The sequence below is a fragment of the Myotis daubentonii genome, chromosome 1 (genome assembly GCF_963259705.1).
Source record: "Myotis daubentonii chromosome 1, mMyoDau2.1, whole genome shotgun sequence".
Lineage (NCBI taxonomy): Eukaryota > Metazoa > Chordata > Mammalia > Chiroptera > Vespertilionidae > Myotis > Myotis daubentonii.
In genome coordinates this window covers 155,770,136-155,788,376 of record NC_081840.1, presented here as the reverse complement: position 1 = coordinate 155,788,376, position 18,241 = coordinate 155,770,136, and the positions used below count along the sequence as shown (strand labels likewise).

At 44.9% G+C, this 18,241-nt stretch overlaps 1 protein-coding gene across 1 annotated transcript in view; it reads right to left on the bottom strand.

The window, feature by feature from the left end:
* NET1 (neuroepithelial cell transforming 1) overlaps positions 1-17,074 on the bottom strand; it is a 71,156-nt gene extending 54,082 nt beyond the window's left edge. Inside the window, exon 1 of the mRNA XM_059663264.1 lies at positions 16,817-17,074. Within this exon, the coding sequence (XP_059519247.1) occupies positions 16,817-16,944 (128 nt within the window). The 5' untranslated portion in view covers positions 16,945-17,074. The remainder of the gene's footprint in view (positions 1-16,816) is intronic.
* Between the last annotated feature and the right edge of the window lie 1,167 nt (positions 17,075-18,241).

Sequence of the window (18,241 nt, the reverse complement as noted above, 5' to 3'; positions counted from 1 at the left end):
TGTGTGTGTGACAGGGTGCGGTGCCCCAACTCCCTGATCGGCCCTGCTCTGTGCGTGACAGGGGGTGGTGCCGCAACCTCCCCATCGACCCTGCCTTGAGTGTGACAGGGGGCAGTGCCCCAACCCCCCAATCGGCCCTACCCTGAGTGTGACTGGGGGTGGCATCGCAACCTTCTGATCCGCCCTGCTCTGTGCATGACAGGGGGCAGCGCCCCAACACCCCAATCGGCCCTGCTCTGAGCCCGACCAGGGGCTGCACCTAGGGATTGGGCCTGCCCTCTGCCACCCGGGAGCAGGCCTAAGCCAGCAGGGCGTTATCTCCCAAGGGGTCCCAGACTGCGAGAGGGCACAGGCCAGGCTGAGGGACACCCCACTTCCCCCCGAGTGCACAAATTTTTGTGCACTGGGCCTCTAGTAGAAAACTATGGAGTTTCCTCAAAAAATTAAAAATGAAATTGCCATTTGACCCAGTGATCACACTTCATTTAGAAAGATATATTCTTAGGAATATATCCTAAGAATCCCAAAACACCAATCAGAAAGAATATCATATATGCACTCCTATGTTCATAGCAGCATTATTCACAACTAGAGGCCTAGTGGACGAAATTTGTGCATGATTAGGGTCCCTAGGCCTGGTGGTCATCAGGGTCAATCTGTGGGGCAAGTGGCAGGGTGATCGGGGCCCTCCGCTTGCACCCGCATTGGCTGGTCTGATGTTGCCCACTCTCTGGCCCCGCCCCCCCATCACCGCCAGTCACCTCCCTATGCAGGGCGATAGGCAGGGCCCCACTGGCACCCACCTTGGCTGGCCTGGGGCCTGCAGAATGGGGGTAGCTCCTCTGTTGAGCAACTGCCCCCTGGTAGTCAGTGCGCATCATAGCGACCGATCATTCCGCCGGTTGTTCTGCCGTTTGGTCAATTTGCATGTTAGGCTGTTATTATATAGGATAGCTAAGATCTGGAAACAGCCCAAGTGCCCATCAGCAGATGAGTGGATAAAAAAACTGTGGTCCATTTACTAGTACACAGTGGAATACTATGAAGCTGTAAAAAAGAAGGATCTCTCATACTTTGAGACAGCATGGAGGGACATCAGCCAGAGAAAGATAAGTATCACATTATCTCACTTATATGCGGAATCTAATGAACAAAATAAACCAAATAACAAATAGGTTTAGAGATATGATGACATGCAACAAACTGAGATCTCAGAGGGAAGTGGGGGGAGGGGATGTGGTAAGAGAATAACCAAAGGACTTATATACATATATGCATAATCCATGGGCACAGACAATAGTGTGGTATAGGCCTGTGGTGAGATGCGAGCCGGGTGGAGAGGGACAAAAAAGGGGGGAAATTGGGGACCTCTGTAATACTCTCAATAATAAAAATGAATTTAAAAAAATGAAAAAACAATCTAGTAGCCTTTGAAAAAGAGTTTGGCAATTCCTTAAAAATAAGCTTACCATATGACCCAGCAATTCTACTCCTAGAAATCTACCCAAAAGAAATGAAAACATGTCCACAGAAAGACTTGTATGTAACTGTTCATAACAGTATTATCCATAACTGGAGGCCCAGTGCATGATTTGTACACAGGTGGAGTCCAGCCGGCCCACCCTAATTGGGGCATATTGGGCCAGGGGGGCTGGGGGGAGGGGCTGCAGGTGGTTGCCTGACTGGCCCCACCGCCTGGTTGAACAGACAATTTGCGTATTAGCCTTTTATATATAGGATAGCCCAAAATGGAAAAAATTCAAATCTCCAACAACTGGTAAATGGATTAACAAAATGTAAAATAATCATTTCATATAATGGAATACTATTTTGCAATAAAAAGGAATGGGGTAATTGATGCATGCCATATGAATGAATTGTAAAAACATGCTGATGCAAAAGATTACATATTGCGTGATTCCACTTATATGAGATGCCCAGAAATAGAAATTTACAGAGATGGAAAGCAGATCAATGGCTGCCTAGGCCTGCAAGTGCAAATGGGGACTGATTGCAAACAAATTTAATATGGCAAGCCCCATGTCAGTCACCGGTGACTGACACTGTACTCTCTGTACAGAAGACAAAACTGGCTGGTGCTTAACGTGTTAAGGTAATCTTTCAGGTGATGAAATGTTCTAACAGTGGACTGTGGTGATGGCTGCACAACTCCATAAGTTTACTGATAATCATTAAATTGCACACTTACAATGAGTGAATGTTATGATATCCAAATTATATCTCACTAAAACTGTTAAAAAATGCAGTCATTTGATGTGGGAGCAAATAGTTTTAGAAGTTAAAGTGGGACATGCTCCCAGGACCAAATTGTATTACAACTAAAATACAGAAAAACTTCCTGAATAATCAACTGAAAATTTGATGGAGCAAACCCTGATAACCAAAGACAGAAAGTGTAGATCGCATAGAGACAGGAAGGAGGGGTGGAGGCGCAAGACAGCTGGCTGGGCTCCCACAGATAGCAAGTGAAGTTCCGGAGAGATATTTCAGCTATGGGGGATTGCCATTGAGAAGTCTGGGGTCTAATCCCGAAGCTAGGCCCCCCAGCAGAGAGCACCAGTTTGGCAATTCCTTAAAAATAAGCTTACATATGACCCAGAACTGAGAAGGATACCCACATAAGATCTGGCTGTGCAAAGCAGCAGGGCTGCTGTCTGGCAGGGAGGGACAGCTAGAAATGCAGGCACCTTCTTAAAGGGCCCACACACAAAATTCCTTTTGCAACCACTCACCTTGTGCTCCAACAGAGGGAGGGCAGAGTATACTGGAGCTCTGTGAGCAGAAGCCAGGGTTGGGGGTTCTGGGGTTAGAGCTCAGAAGGCAGACATCCTGGTTTTTTGTGCTGAGTCATTCCCGCATGCTGCAGAAGTTACCTTTCTCACATAGACATTGACTATCCAGGCAGTTTTGGCTGGGGAAAGACAGTTGACCAACCCTATTGGAAAACACCTTGCCCCACAGGTATAAAGATTCTGAGGCCCATTAAGAGATTGAGAATAACAATTAGCCTCTAGGCCAGTGATGGTGAAGCTATGACACTCGTGTCAGAGGTGACACGCGAACTCATATTTTTGGTTGATTTTTCTTTGTTAAATGGCATTTAAATATATAAAATAAATATCAAAAATATAAATCTTTGTTTTACTATGGTTGCAAATATCAAAAAATTTCTATATGTGACATGGCACCAGAGTTAAGTTAGGGTTTTTCAAAATGCTGACACGCCAAGCTCAAAAGGTTCGCCATCACTGCTCTAGGCAGAAGCAATTGCCCCAGCTGCTGAAAAAACTCTCGCAACACCTGTGGACGATTGCTGAATCTGGAGGCTTTGAGTCTTTGCCTGATCTAATTAGCCAGAAATTGTGTTTGACACTGTCCTGCACTAGAGATTGAGAGGCATAGCAGATCTACCTAATACACAGTCACAAACCTAAACAGGCAGCCAAAATGAGGAGACAAAGAAAAAAAAATCCAACAGAATGAAGAGAATTCCTCAGAAGAAGAGATAAATTAAATGGATAAAAAATTTATCTGATATGGAATTCAAAATAATGAGGGCAAAAATGCTCAACAGCATGAGAAAAGATATAATAACTATGAAAATAGAAATAAAGAATGACATAGCACAAATAAAAAACACACTGAAAGGAATACAAAGCAGATTAGGGGAAGCTGAGGATCAGATCAGTAAATAAGAAGAACCAAATAGGAAACCAAATAGAAAAAAAACAATTAAAAAAAAACACACAAAACAAAACCAGGAGGACAGCTTAAGGGATCTGTGGGACAACATGAAATGTAATAATATTTGAATTGGCATATTAGCATACTCTCTTACTTCGAATAATATTCAAATAGGCAGAAAGGGAGATATGGATAGAGAACGTGTTTGAAGAAATAATAGCAGAAAACCTCCCTAACTTGGTGAAGGAAAAAAAATCACACAAGTTCAGGGGGCACAGAGAGTCCCAAGCAAGAAGAACCCAAAGAGGCCCATGCCCAGACATATCATAATTAAAATTCCCAAAATTAAAGACAAAGAGAGAATCTTAAAGGCAGCAAGAGAAAAGCGAACTGTTATCTACAAAGGAGCTCCCACAAGGCTGTCATTTCATTTCTCATCAGAAACTCTCTAGGCCAGAAGGCAGTGGCATGAATTACTCAAGGTAATGAAAAGCAAGTTTCTGAAACCAAGATTACTATATCCAGCAAGGCTAGCATTCAAAAATAGATGGTGAAATAAAGAGATTTCCAGACCAAAAAAGGCTAAAGGACTTCATCACCACCAAGCCAGCATTGTAAGAAATACTAAAGGGACTGCTGTAATGAGAAGAAGTACGTAATAGAGAGAGAAACCTAATCATACAGAGTTAAAATGACAATAAATACCTATCAAAAATAACCTTAAATGTAAATCAAAAGACATAGGGTAGCCGCATGGATACAAAAACATGACCCAACTATACTAGGTGTACCAGGTTAATAATGACAGATTTTGTAATTTAAAAAAAAAGATAATTTCAAGAGAAACATCAAAAGTGCTTTATTCAAAGTAATGTCCATGGCTAGCTACACATTTCCTCCATCTTTCAGGTAATTTGTGAATACTGTCCCAATAGAACTTTTCTTGTTTTGAGGCAAACCATTCAGAGATCCAATTTTCCACTTCTTCGTATGTTTTGCAGTGCTGCTAAGAAAGTACGTGTGTCATCAATCGGAAGAAGTGGTAATCTGAAGGAGCAAGGTCTGGTGAATACAGCGGGTGGGTTAATACTTTTAACATGTTTTTAACTGGTTTTGAAGCATGTGATGGTGCGTTATCCTGAAGCAAAATTACTTTGCCGTGTCTTCTGGCACATTCTGGACGTTTCATGATCAAAGCATGCTTCAAATTGATTATTTGTTGTTGGTAGCAATCAGGATTAACGGTTTCACCTGGTCTTAGAAGCTCATAATACACCACACCTTCCTAATCACACCAAATTCAGAGCACTGTCTTCTTTCCAAAGTGATTTGGTCTTGCAGTTGATGTTGATGGTTGACCTGGATCAACCCGTAATTTGTGCATTTGGGATTCTCAAAATAAATCCACTTTTCATCGCCAGTCATAATTTGATGCAAAAAAAGTCTTTCATGCTGTTGAAGCAACATTTTACTGATGACTTTTTGGTTTTCCATTTGTCTTTCGTTCAGTTGATGTGGCACCCATTTCCTTCCTTCAAACTCTTTCCCATTGCTTATAAACAATCGGGAATTATTTGCTGAGCAACGTTTAATCTCTCTGCAGGTTGTTTTTGAGTTTGGCATGCATCTTCATCTAATAATGCTTGTAATTGTTGGTCTTCAAACTTTTTCGGCTGACCTGAATGTTCTTTTGTCTTATCACTTTTAAAGCATTTAAACCAGCGTTCACAAAGATTTTGAGATGGAGCATGTTAACCATAAGCTTCCTGAAGTATATGATAATTTTCTTCAAATTAAAGTAATGAATTAATACTTACCACCAATGCTCTTTTTTTTTTTGCATGAAATTTGACATTTTTAAGTGTAAAGATATCTATGATGTTAACACCTTCAAAAAATTTGACATATGAAGTTTTGAAGCTTGCTGTCAATACAACAAAATAGCATACATATAAAATTGCAAATATATCAACATATGTGTAATTCCATCTATTGAAAAAAATCTGCATTATTAACTGGTACACCTAGTATACTGTCTACAAGAGACCCTCCTCAAAACAAAAGACTCACTCAGGATATGAGTGAAGGGATGGAAAAAATTTTCCATCCAAATGGAAAAGAAAAAAAAGCTGGGGTAGCAATACTCATATATGACAAAATAGACTTCAAAATGAAGGCCATCACAAGAGAGAATGAAGGTCACTACATAATACTAAAGGGATAGATCCAACAAGAGAATATACCCCTGGTAAACATATATGCACCCAATTTAGGAAAAACTAAACACAATAAGGAAAAAAAAACCCAAAAACTTCTGGAGGACTTTAAGGGAGAGATCGATAGAAATAAAGTCATAGTAGGGGACTTTTAACATCCCACTGGATTGACTTTACTGGATAGATCTTCTAGACAAAAACTTAACAAAGAAACAGTGACTTTAAAGGAAACACTAGATGAGATGGATTTGACATTTATAGAACATTTCACCCCAAAGCTGCAAAATATACATTATATTCAAGTGCACATGGGTCATTCACAAAAAATAGACTATATGTTAGAACACAAAACAAGTCTCTACAAGTTCAAAAAGACTGAAATAATATCAAACATCTACTCAGTTCACAGTGGAATGAAATTAGAAATCAAGTACAGTAAAAATGCGCAAAAACATTAAAACACATGCAAGCTAAATAGTATGTTATAAAACAACTTGCCGGGAGCCGGTCAATCCTTGCTGTTTCAAGGGACCTGGCATATATGGCATACAGTTCTTAATATGTTTGCTCACCTTCTTAGCGCTGTGTTTTAACCAAGGTCACCTCTCCGAGAAAGGTTGAATCCCCAGGTAGGGATTTTCCCCTGAAGTTAGGGAGGGAATAAAACCCCTTAACTAAGTGCCAGGCGGGTAATTAATCACTTTAACTACAAACAATCATGCTTAAGCTGCATAATCTTTACTCCCTGGAATGGAGATAAGAAACGCCCTAACCTTTGTAATAGAGATTGATAGGATTGAATCAACTGGTATAAATACAGATGTAACAAGACAGAAAGAGACAGAACTTAGAACACAGGGCTTGGAAGACAGGACCAAGAGAGACAGAGCCTAGGCACAGAACCTACACAGAGCATTCTCTAGAGACAGAAGAACTTCGCTGGCGAGAGCATGCCGGAGGATCCTGGACAGGGACTGGCCTCGGAGCCTGGAGGCGGAGCCTGGCGAGAGAGCATGGCAGGGGATCCTGGACTGAACCTGACTGCGGAGATTGGCAGGAGAGCCTGACTAGAACCTGGTGACTGGACCTGCCTGGAGAACCTGGACAGAACCTGGCTGGAGATCCTAAGCAGAACCTCTCTGGAGATCGAGACCAGAACTTGGCTGGAGATCCTGGCTAGGCTGCTGATCAACTGAACGCTATCTCCATGTCATTCCTTCTTCGCCGACTCCGTCCACACCTTTGGGGACCCCTGGACCTGCTGGGGTTGGACCCCGGCAACAACTAGTGGCCCAGTGCACGAATTCATGCACTTTGAAAAGAACTGTGGGTCGCAAGGCTGCGGTGGGCACAGGGGTGGATCTCGGCCCATCCTCCGCGCCCCCGCCCGGCCGCTCCTGCCACAGCCCCCGCTCCCCTCTCTACTGGCAGCCCTGCTCCCACTGCCATTGATCCCACGCACTGACGGCACTGGCCTCAATCAATGTGTGCTGTTAGCAGGTGCGAGTGGGGCTGGCACCGACAGTGGGAACAAGCAGCGGCTGCTGCTCCGATTGCCCCTCAGGAGTATGGGGAGGTGGAGAAGCCCTCAGGTGCAATCAGGGCCGGCAGCCACTGTTCGAACCTGCTTATGGTGCCGAGCGATCGGGACTGGCGCCAGCAGCAAATACGAGTGGCAGCTCCGGGTGCAAGCAGAGCCAGCGCTGGCAGTGGGTGCGATCAGCGGCTCTGGGGCCAGCAGTGAGTGCAAGCAGGGACCTTGCCAGCAGTGGGTGCAAGCGGCGGCTGCCGACCCTGATCACCCCTTAGGAGTAGGGACAGGTGGAGAAACCTTGAGGGGCGATCGGGGCTGGCAGCCGCTGCTCGCACCCGCTGATGGTGCAGAGCGATTAGGACCGGAGCTGGGTGCCAGTAGCGGGTGCAAGCAGGGCTGGCACCAGCAGCAGATGTGAGCGCCGAGCGAGATTGCAGCGTATGAGTGAAGAATTTTCAGTAACTACCAGAGGCTCTCCCCGATGACAGCAACTGGTGCCCGCCATGGTCTGGCGCCCCAGCTCACCTGCTCCATCATCCTGCCATGGCCAACACCTGCCATGTTTCACACTCTGCTGCCTGCAGCTGACGCCAGCCATGTTCCATGCGCCCCCCCCCACCCCCAGTGGTCAGCACACGTCATAGCGACCAGTTGTTCGGTTGTTCCACTGTTCGGTCTGTTTGCATATTAGGGTTTTATATAAATAGATGATTGGGTTGACAACAAGATCAAAAAAGAAATAAAAAACTTGCTGGAAAGAAATGAAAATGAACACACAACAACCCCAAATCTCTGGGACACAGCAAAAGCAGTCCTGAAATGGAAGTTCATAACACTACAGGGCTACCTCAAAAAAAAAAAAAAACCAATAGAAAATACTTTGTTTGCGGAGAAACACCGGGAAATTGCTGCCTCCCACAACAATTGAAAAATACATCAAAAAGACAAAACGGACATCATCCAGAACTACAGGAAGGTTGGCTGAGTGTAAATTCTACAACTAGAAGGAAAGAAAAGCACACTGAGAGCCAGAGGAGCTGCGTAAGTAAAGTGCAGAGGTACGGGGGCTCACGCGCGGAAAGGGGCTGGCACCTGAGGACGCGGCTGTCTTTTTGAATCAGGAGGGAGTCACAAGCTCCCGACTGCTCTGAACTCCGGTTCCAGGAAGTCTCTGGGGACCCAGGACTCATACGGGGAGAAACTGGACTGTCTGGCAGCGGGCGAACTTGAGGGCGCCTTTCCCTTAGAGGTGCTTGCAGCAATTACCGGGACACTGAGACGCGCAACTCCTTAGGGCAGGGCTGAGGATTCGCCATAGCTGCTTGCTCCGCCCTTTGATTCCTTGAGACCCCGCCCCACCCAGGCTGAGGCAGAGGCTTTTGCATATGAATGCCCTGGCCCTTTGCAACCTGATGATTACCTAACTGCAGTTGGGCCAGAGAGACCCAGAACTTCCAAGAGAAGGCCCAAGGCCCCACAGCGGCTTGCATTGCTACACAGCTGAGCAGCATCAGGGCACCTCCAAACTCCAAAAAAGGAAGGGGAATCTGCAGTTCTCTTTGTAGCTCCTGCTGTGTAACCTCAGGCAGAGGCTAAATTAGCACCTCCTTAGATCCAAGAGCCACTGTACCCAGTGGTCAGAGGGGGACCATCCAGATCACAACTCCTCAGATCCATAAGGGACACACTCAGGGTGCAGTCTCAGTGAGCACCAAAGCCCCACTAAAGCAAGTCTTGCCCCAGAAGGGTGTCTCCAGCACAGAAGTTCTCCCACTGCAGACACAGCAGATTCTCACTGCCAATTGGCCTGGAGGTCAATTCCTCCCAGTGATCCTACAACAACCAAGGCATAACTACAACAAGACTGTGCACAAAGCCCACAAGGGGGTGCACCAAGAGTGTCCACCTCAGGTAACTGGGGAGGCTGAGCCACTGGGCCCTACAGGACACCTAGCACACAAAGCCACTCTATCAACTCAGGGAAGCAGCCAAAATGCGGAGACAAAGAAACAGGTCACAAATGGCAGAAATGGAGGAAAGCAAATGACTGGACATAGAGTTCAAGGCCACGTTTATAAGGTTTTTCAAGAATTTTATGGAAACCGCCGATAAATTTAGTGAATCCCTCAATAAGTATAGTGAGACCCTGGAGGACATGAAAAAGGACCAACTAGAAATTAAGCATACACTGACTGAAATAAAGAATAATTTACAGAGATCTAACAGCAGACAAGAGGATCCCAAGAATCAAGTCAAAGATTTGAAATACAAAGAAACAAAAAATACCCAACCAAAAAAGAAAAGAGATTCCAAAAATATGAAGATAGTGTAAGGAGCCTCTGGGACAACTTCAAGCGTACCAACATCAGAATTATAGGGGTACCAGAAGGAGAGAGAGGGCAAGATATGGAAAACCTATTTGAAGAAATAATGACAGAAAACTTCCCCTATCTGGTCAAAGAAATAGACTTACAAGTCCAGGAAGCACAGAGAACCCCAAACAAAAGGAATCCAAAGAGGACCACACCAAGACACATCATCATTAAAATGCCAAGAGCAAAAGACAAAGAGAGAATCTTAAAAGCAGCAAGAGAAAGACAGTCAGTTACCTACAAGGGAGTACCCATACGACTGTCAGCTGATTTCTCAACAGAAACCATGCAGGCCAGAAGAGAGTGGCAAGAAATATTCAAAGTGATGAATAGCAAGAACCTGCAACCAAGATTACTTTATCCAGCAAAGCTATCTTTCAGAATAGAAGGTCAGATAAAGAGCTTCACGGATAAGAAAAAGCTAAAAGAGTTCATCACCACCAAACCAGCATTATATGAAATGCTGAAAGGTAGTCTTTAAGAAGAGGAAGAAGAAAAAGGAACTCTTACCATTTGCCACAGCATGGATGGAACTGGAGAGCAGATAAATACCACATGATCTCACTCATTTGTGGAATATAATGAACAACATAAACTGATGAACAAGGACTGATCCAGAGATGGAGAGGCATTGATTGGACTGTCAGGCCTTGGAGGGAAGGTAGGGGAGGGTGGGGGTAAGGGGGAAAGATTAACCAAAGGACTTACATGCAAGCATATAGGCCTAACCAATGGACACGGACAACGGGGGGGTGAGGGCATGAGCGGGGGTGGGGGGGGAGGTAGAGGGTAACGTGGGGATAAGGACACATATATAATATCTTAATCAATAAAAAATGTATTAAAAAAAACCAATAAAAATTAATAATAAACTATTTATCACTACAACTTAAAGAGAACAAGAAAAGCCCAGAGTAAGTAGAAGGAAGGAAATAAATATTAGGGCAGAAATAAATGACATACAAAAAACAATACAAAAATAATCAATGAAATCAAAGGTTGATTCTTTGAAAAGTAAACAAGATTGATGAATTGTTAGCTAGACTCAAGAAACACAGAGAGAGAACCCAAATAAGTAAAATGAGAAATGAAAGTGAAGAAGTAATGACTGACACCACAGAAATACAAACAATTTTAAGAAAATACTATGAACATATGCCAATAAACTGGACAATGTGGGTGAAATGGACAAATTACTAGACAAATGCAACTCCCCAAAACTGAATCAGGAAGACTCAGAAAACCCAAATAGGCCAATAATAACTGATGAAATAGAACCAGTAATAAAAAAAAAAAACTCCCAGCAAACAAAAGCCTGGGTCTGGATTGCTTCACAAGAGAGTTTTACTAAGCAGTCAAAGAAAAACACCTATACTCCCGAAACTATTCCAAAAAATCCAAGAGGAAGGAACACTTCCAAACTCTTTTTATGAGGCCAGTATTATCCTAATTCCAAAACCAGATAAAGACGCTACAAAGAAGGAGAATTACAGGTCAATATCCCTGATAAACATACACGCTAAAATCCTCAACAAAATATTAGCAAATTGGATCCAGAAATATATTGAAAAGACCATACAACATGACCAAGTGGGATTTTTTCCAGGGATGCAAGGCTGGTACAATATTCACAAATCAATAAATGTGATACATCATATAAACAAATTGAAAGACAAAAATCACATGATCAACATGCAGAAAAAGCATTCAACAAAATCTAATACCCATTTCTGATAAAACCTCTCAGCAAAGTGAGAACAGAGGGGGGGATATCTTAACACTAGAGGCCCGATGCACAAAATTCATGCAAGCGGCTCGGCCCTCACAGCCACAGCGGCTGGTCTTGGCCCTTGCAGCCACAGCTTCGCCCGGAAGGTTGTCCAGAAGGACGTCCAGTCTAATAAATATATTATGCTTTTATTATTATAGATGATAAAGGACATATATAACAAACCTACAGCAAACATCATACCTTATGGGCAAAACTAAAAGCATTTCCCCTAAGAATAGGAACAAGACAGGGATGTCCACTTTCACCACTCTTATTCAACATAGTACTGGAAGTCCTAGACACAGTCATCACACAAGGAAAAGAAAAGGCATCCAAATTGGAAAGGAGGAAGTAAAACTCTCATTATTCACAGATGATATGATATTGTACATAGAAAACCCTAAAGACTCCACCAAAATACTTCTATCTCTTATATATAAAAGGCCCGTGTCCGTCACGCCATAACACTGTCATGACCAAACAAGCAGCGACTCTCATGGCGGGCAGAAGCTACTAGCAGCGGAGAGCTACAAGCAGCGGAGGGCGGGGCAGCGAGCTACTCACCCATGATTTTGTGTGCGCTGGGCCTCTAGTATTTAATAAATGAATTTGGCAATGTAGCAAAATACAAAACCAACCCCCCCCCATAATTGATGGCTTTTTTATACACCAATTAGAGGCCCATTGCATGGATTCGTGCACCAGTGGGGTCCCTCGGCCTGGTCTGCTCCCGCTCATAATCTGGGACCTCTTGGGGGATGTTGGACTGCTGGTTTCATCCTGATCCCTGCAGGCAGGCCGAGGGACCCCACCAGTGTACGCCTCTAGTATGCATATAAGATCTTTGGCTAATCTCTTCCCGTCCTCCCCCTCGCCCCTGAGATTCATTATTCTGTTCCATGTTTCCATGCCCCTGCATTGAGCGTCTTCCCCCTGGTGGTCAGTGTGCGTCATAGCTAATGGTCAAACAGTCGCTTAGGCATACACACACACACACACACTAGAGGCCCGGTGCACAAAAATTTGTGCACTCGGGGGGGAGGGGGTGTCCCTCAGCCTGGCCTGTGCCCTCTCACAGTCTGGGACCGCTTGGGGGGTGATCACCTGCTGGCTTAGGCCCACTCCCCAGGGGGATTGGGCCTAAGCTAGCAGTCAGACATCCCTCTGGCAGCCTGGGAGCCCTCGGGGGATGTCCACTTGCGAGCAGGGAGCAGGCCTAAGCTGCAGTCGGACATCCTTAGCGCTGCTGAGGAGGCAGGAGAGACTCCCACCACCACCACTGTACTGGCAGCCGTCAGCCTGGCTTGTGGCTGAGCAGAACTCCCCCTGTGGGAGCACACTGACCACCAGGGGGAAGCTCCTGCATTGAGCATCTGGCCCCTGGTGGTCAGTGTGAGTCATAGTGACCAGTCATTCCCAGGCATTCTGCTGTTAGGGTCAATTTGCATATTACCCTTTTATTATATAGGATAGAGGCCTGGTGCACGGGTGGGGGCAGGCTCGTTTGCCCTGAGGGGTGTCCCGGATCAGGGCGGGGGTCCTGCTGGGGTGACTGGCCATCCTGGGTGAGGGGCTGAGGGCTGTTTTCAGGCTGGCCACACCACCTTCAGGGTGGGGGGTCCTGCTGGGGTGCCTGGCCAGTCTGGGTGATGGGCTGGTGGCTGTTTGCAGGCTGGCCAAGCCCCCCAGCGGGGACCCTCACCCCATGAGGATGTGGCCATCCTGGGTGAGGGGCTGATGGCTGCTTTCAGGCTGGTCACGGCCCCCAGCCACCCAAGCTCCCAGTGGAGGCTGGCTGGAAGAAGGTATCTGGGATTTATTTAGCTTCTATAATTTAAACTTTGTTGCCTTGAACGGAGGCCACAGCCTGTCAGGGCAGGTGGGAAGCTTGGCTTCCTCCATCGCTGGGGAACCAAGCCTCCTGCTTGCTCCAGCTCCGTGGCTGCCGGCTGCCATCTTGGTTGGGTTAATTTGCATATAGTCGCTCTGATTGGCTGGTGGGTGTGGCTTGGGGCATAGCAGAGGTGTGGTCAATTTGCATGTGTCTCTTTTATTAGATTAGATAATTAAGTTTCAAAAAGAGAAACTAAACAAACAATGCCATTTACCATTGCAACAAAAATTAAGATAATTAGAAATAAACTTAACCAAGGAGGTAAAAGACTTGTACTGGGAAAACTATAGGATGTTGAAAAAAGAGATAGAAGACATATACAAGTGGAAGAATATATAGTATACATGGATTGGTAGAATCGACATCATTAAAATGTCCATACTACCCAAGGCAATCTACAGAATCAATGCAATCCATATTAAAATATCAACAGCATATTTCACAGATCTAGAACAAATATTCCAAAATTTTATATAGAACCAAAAAAGATCCTGAATAGCCACAGCAATCCTGAGAAAGGAAAACAAAGTTGGAGGGATCACAATACCAGATATCAAGTTATACCACAAAGCCACTGTAATCAAAACAGCCTGGTACTGGCTGAAGAACAGACATAGAGATCAATGGAACAGAACAGAGAACCCAGAAATTGACCCAAACCATTACACTCAATTAATATTTGACATGGGAGACAAGAGCATAAAATGGAGTCAAGACAGTCTCTTCAATAAATGGTGTTGGGAAATTTGGACATATACATGCAAAAAATGAAACTAGACCACCAACTTATACCATATGCAAGAATAAACTCAAAATGGATAATAGAATTAAATGTAAGTCGTGAAACCATAAAAATCCTAGCAGAAACCATAGGCAGCAAAATCTCAGACATCTCTAGTAGCACTATGTTTAAGGATATATCTCCTAGGGCAAAGGAAAATAAGGAGAAAATAAACATATGGGACTACATCAAAATAAAAAGCTTCTGCACAGCAAAAGAAACCATCAACAAAACGAAATGGGAGGTCACTGTATGTGAGAACATATTTGGCAACGATACATCAGATAAAGGGTTAATATCCAAAATATATAAGGAACTCATACAACTTAATAAAAGGAAGACAATCCAATTAAAAAATGGGCAAAGGACCTAAATAGACACTTCTCCAAAGTGGACATACATACAGATGGGCAGGAGACCTATGGAAACATGCTCAAAGTCACTGATCATCAGCGAGATGCAAATTAACAATGAAGTAGCACCTCACACCTGACAGAATGGCTACCAGCAACAAGTCAATAAATGACAAGGGCTGGCGAGGATATGGAGCAAAGGGAACCCTAGTCCAATGCTAGTGGGAATGCAGACTGCTGCAGCCATTATGGAAAACAGTATGGCTTTCCTCAAAAAATTAAATATAGAATTGCCATTTGACCCAGTGATCCCACTTCTAGGAATATATCCTAAGAATCTTAAATCAGAAAGAATGTATGCAGCCCTATGTTGGTAGCAGCACAATTTACAATAGCTTAAGATCTTGGAAACAACCCATCAGAGTGGATTAAAAAACAAGCTGTGGTACATTTATAGCATGGGATACCATGCAGCAGTAAAAAAGAAGAATATCTTATCCTTTAAGACAGCATGGAGGGACCTGGAGAGAATCATGCTAAGTGAAATAAGTTAGTCAGAGAAAGACAAGTGTCACATGACCTCACTCATATGGGGAATCTTAGAAAATAAACTGATGAACGGAATGGATCCAGAGACATGGAAGCATGGAACAGAGTGCAGAATCTCTGAGGGAAGGCGGGGGAGGGAAGAACTTGTATTCATATATTCATAACCCATGGAAACAGACAATAGGGAGGTTAAAGCCTGGGGTGAGGGGAGGGGGTGGGCTGAAGAGAGTCAGTGGGGGTAAAAGAGGGGACATATGTAATACTCTCAACAATAAAGATTTAAAAAAAAAAAAGAAGTTAATGTGAGCATTCTTTTATTTTTAGCAACTATCACTATAAATAGTAATAATAATGACAGTCGTGGCTTATCAAGAACTGGCTCATTTGTTTAAAATAGGTTTTGAAAAAACGGTCCACCCCCAAAATTAAATTCCTTTAAAGGGAACAATAAACCTCAGATCTGAGTTTATACAACAGCTAGCCTGACTTGAGAGTACCTTTAATCTTGGCTATCCAGTCTACAGATTCATTGATTTTACTGGAAAAACAAAATTCCAAGAGTAAGTCCTATCACTATCGGTATATTACAGATCACAGTATTATTATCTTTCTACCCATGGATAGCATTACTCTTAATCCGTTTAAAAGGAAAATATTACAAAACCCTTAAAAGGGTATGCACTTATATTCCTGCCATACAGGTTATGTGTAACGTTCAATGGATTTCCCTAAAGTCGCACAGGGCAAAGATAGATGAAAACGCTACTTCTATTCGATATTTATAGTATTTGCAAAGAAGCGCTCCTTAACTGTGGCTGTGTGCGTGAAAATAACTGTTTCACTGGTTAAGATTACTAACAGAACTCTTTAGAGACCTTCAGTGGAGGGAGCATGGCAAACAGCACGACATCAGGAGTTAGGAAATACAGGATGACACATTCCCAGCATCCAGCTGTGAAATTTCACTGAGCTTCAAAAAGCCCAATATATAAAAGAAGCTGTACCAATTTTTAAGGCTCTCTCTCTTTCAACACCAAAATGGATGAATCAATGATTTTCGTTTGTTTAATAACAGCAAAAAATGTGTTGAATGCTTATTATGGACCAGACTCTTTTCTCAGCATTTGAGATGCCTGTGTGAGTGACAAGCTTTGACTCTGATCCCCACAGCGACTCCACAGGGTAGGGATCATCACTGGCCTCACTTCATGGATGAAGCAGCGGGGGCCGCGCACTCACTAACTGGGTCAAAGCCTTAGAGCAGGCGGCGGCAGCACCAGGATGCAAATCCAGGGAGCATGTCTCTGGAAGTATCACATGGCCCTGGGAGTGTCGGAAGTCCCCGCGCTCAGGCAACATTCCGCTCCCCCAGCCCCGCGGGCTCCAGGGCGGGCTCGGCCTCCTTCGGCACTGCCCCCTTCCGGTAGCTGCCCAGCCGGCGGGGACTCCCGGCCTCCGCGGCGCGGCCCGGCCCGGCCCGCCTCCCGAGCAGGGAGGCGAGTGACCAGCCGGAGTCCGCAGCCCCCGCCAGAGGGAGGCCGAGAGGAGGAGGATGATCGCCCGCCACTCCTGCCACCTACCACCCTCTCGGGGCTCGGACCAGCGGCCCGGGTCCCAGTCGTTGCCGGCCCCCGCGTTCACCTGCGGTCCGGCTCCGGCCCGGGGGTGTCAGGTGAAGGCCCCGCGGCGCCGCCCGCGCCGAGCTCGGAAGTCCGGCGGCTTCGTCTCGGCGGCTGGGGTGGCTTCTGGGCCGCCGGCTCGGGCTCCATGGCGCGCAGGGGGATGGGGCAGTGGCCGGGTGCCCGGGAAGTCCGCCGGGACGGGCACCGTGCCCAAGCACTTCTGTCCGGACAGAAGTTTCTGTCAGGAATGAGCCGCCGCCGCTGCCGCCGCCATCTTCCGGGGTTTGAAAATGGTGGCCGCTCTGCGGCCAGCCAATCATGGGACAGCCCGGCGGTTGCTAGGAAACGTGAATCCCGCCCCCTCCCTCTCCCCGCCCCTCCTGGCGCCCTAGAAGCGGGAAAGGGAAGAGGGTTGGAAGGAACAGCCCTGCAGATTAGTTGGGTGGCCTTGGATTTTATTCTATTCCTGAACCCCAAGGCCCGATACCTATTTCACTGTTCATTAGGACTTTCACCGCAGGCCAAGGCACAAGAAAGGTCGAAAATAATGACCTAAGATGAGGTTTGGGGCATGTACGCTAAATTATTCATGTAAAATAGCCCCCCAATTACAAAAGGTAATGGGAAGTATTAGGGCTGTCTCTAGGAAACCATTAAAATCAAATGATAAGCCCTCTTGTCTCCCAGAGCGGAAGAGACAGTCTCTCTTCAGCAAGAGAGTGAAGAAGGCAGCGAAAGAGTGAAGAAGGCAGAACATCAAAAACAGGACCTTTTCAAATAAAAAAAGACAATTCTTAAGTAGCACATTGTTTCCTATTTTAAACATTGCTTTTTATATGTACAAGGCTTTAAATTAACCTCTCCTGTGACACTATGATTCCGTTTCTGGGAATCTATGCTAGGAAATAGAACTACATGTACATTGAAGGGTGGCAGAATATGTCACCCAAAATATGCTACTTGGAGATTAGGATTATTTTGAGCTACAGGCACTTGAAGAACACCAAGTGCAAGAAGAGTACGCTCACTTTCCTCTTTCTTCCTGAAAGTGGGAGATAGAACTCCCATGTGAAAGCTGCCTTCCCTATACCTGGAGGAGAGAAACATTATTCCTGGAATGGGAGGAGCCAAGAGAGAGTGAATTCTGTACAAAAAGACTTTATTAAAATAACCCTTATTTTCTTCTTTAGTCTCTCTCTCTCTCTCTCTCTCTCTCTCTCTCTCTATATATATATATATATATATATATATATATACACACACACACACATATATACATATATGTTAATTTTCCCCAGTTGCCTCTCTTCCTTTGACCTAGCATATACGCACTAAGATTTTGCCTCTTCTTTGGGTCTTCATTTTCCTATGGGGGCTCCCATGTACATGTAAAAATCTGTTTGCTTTTCTCCTATTAATCTGTCTTCTGTCATTTTAACTGAAA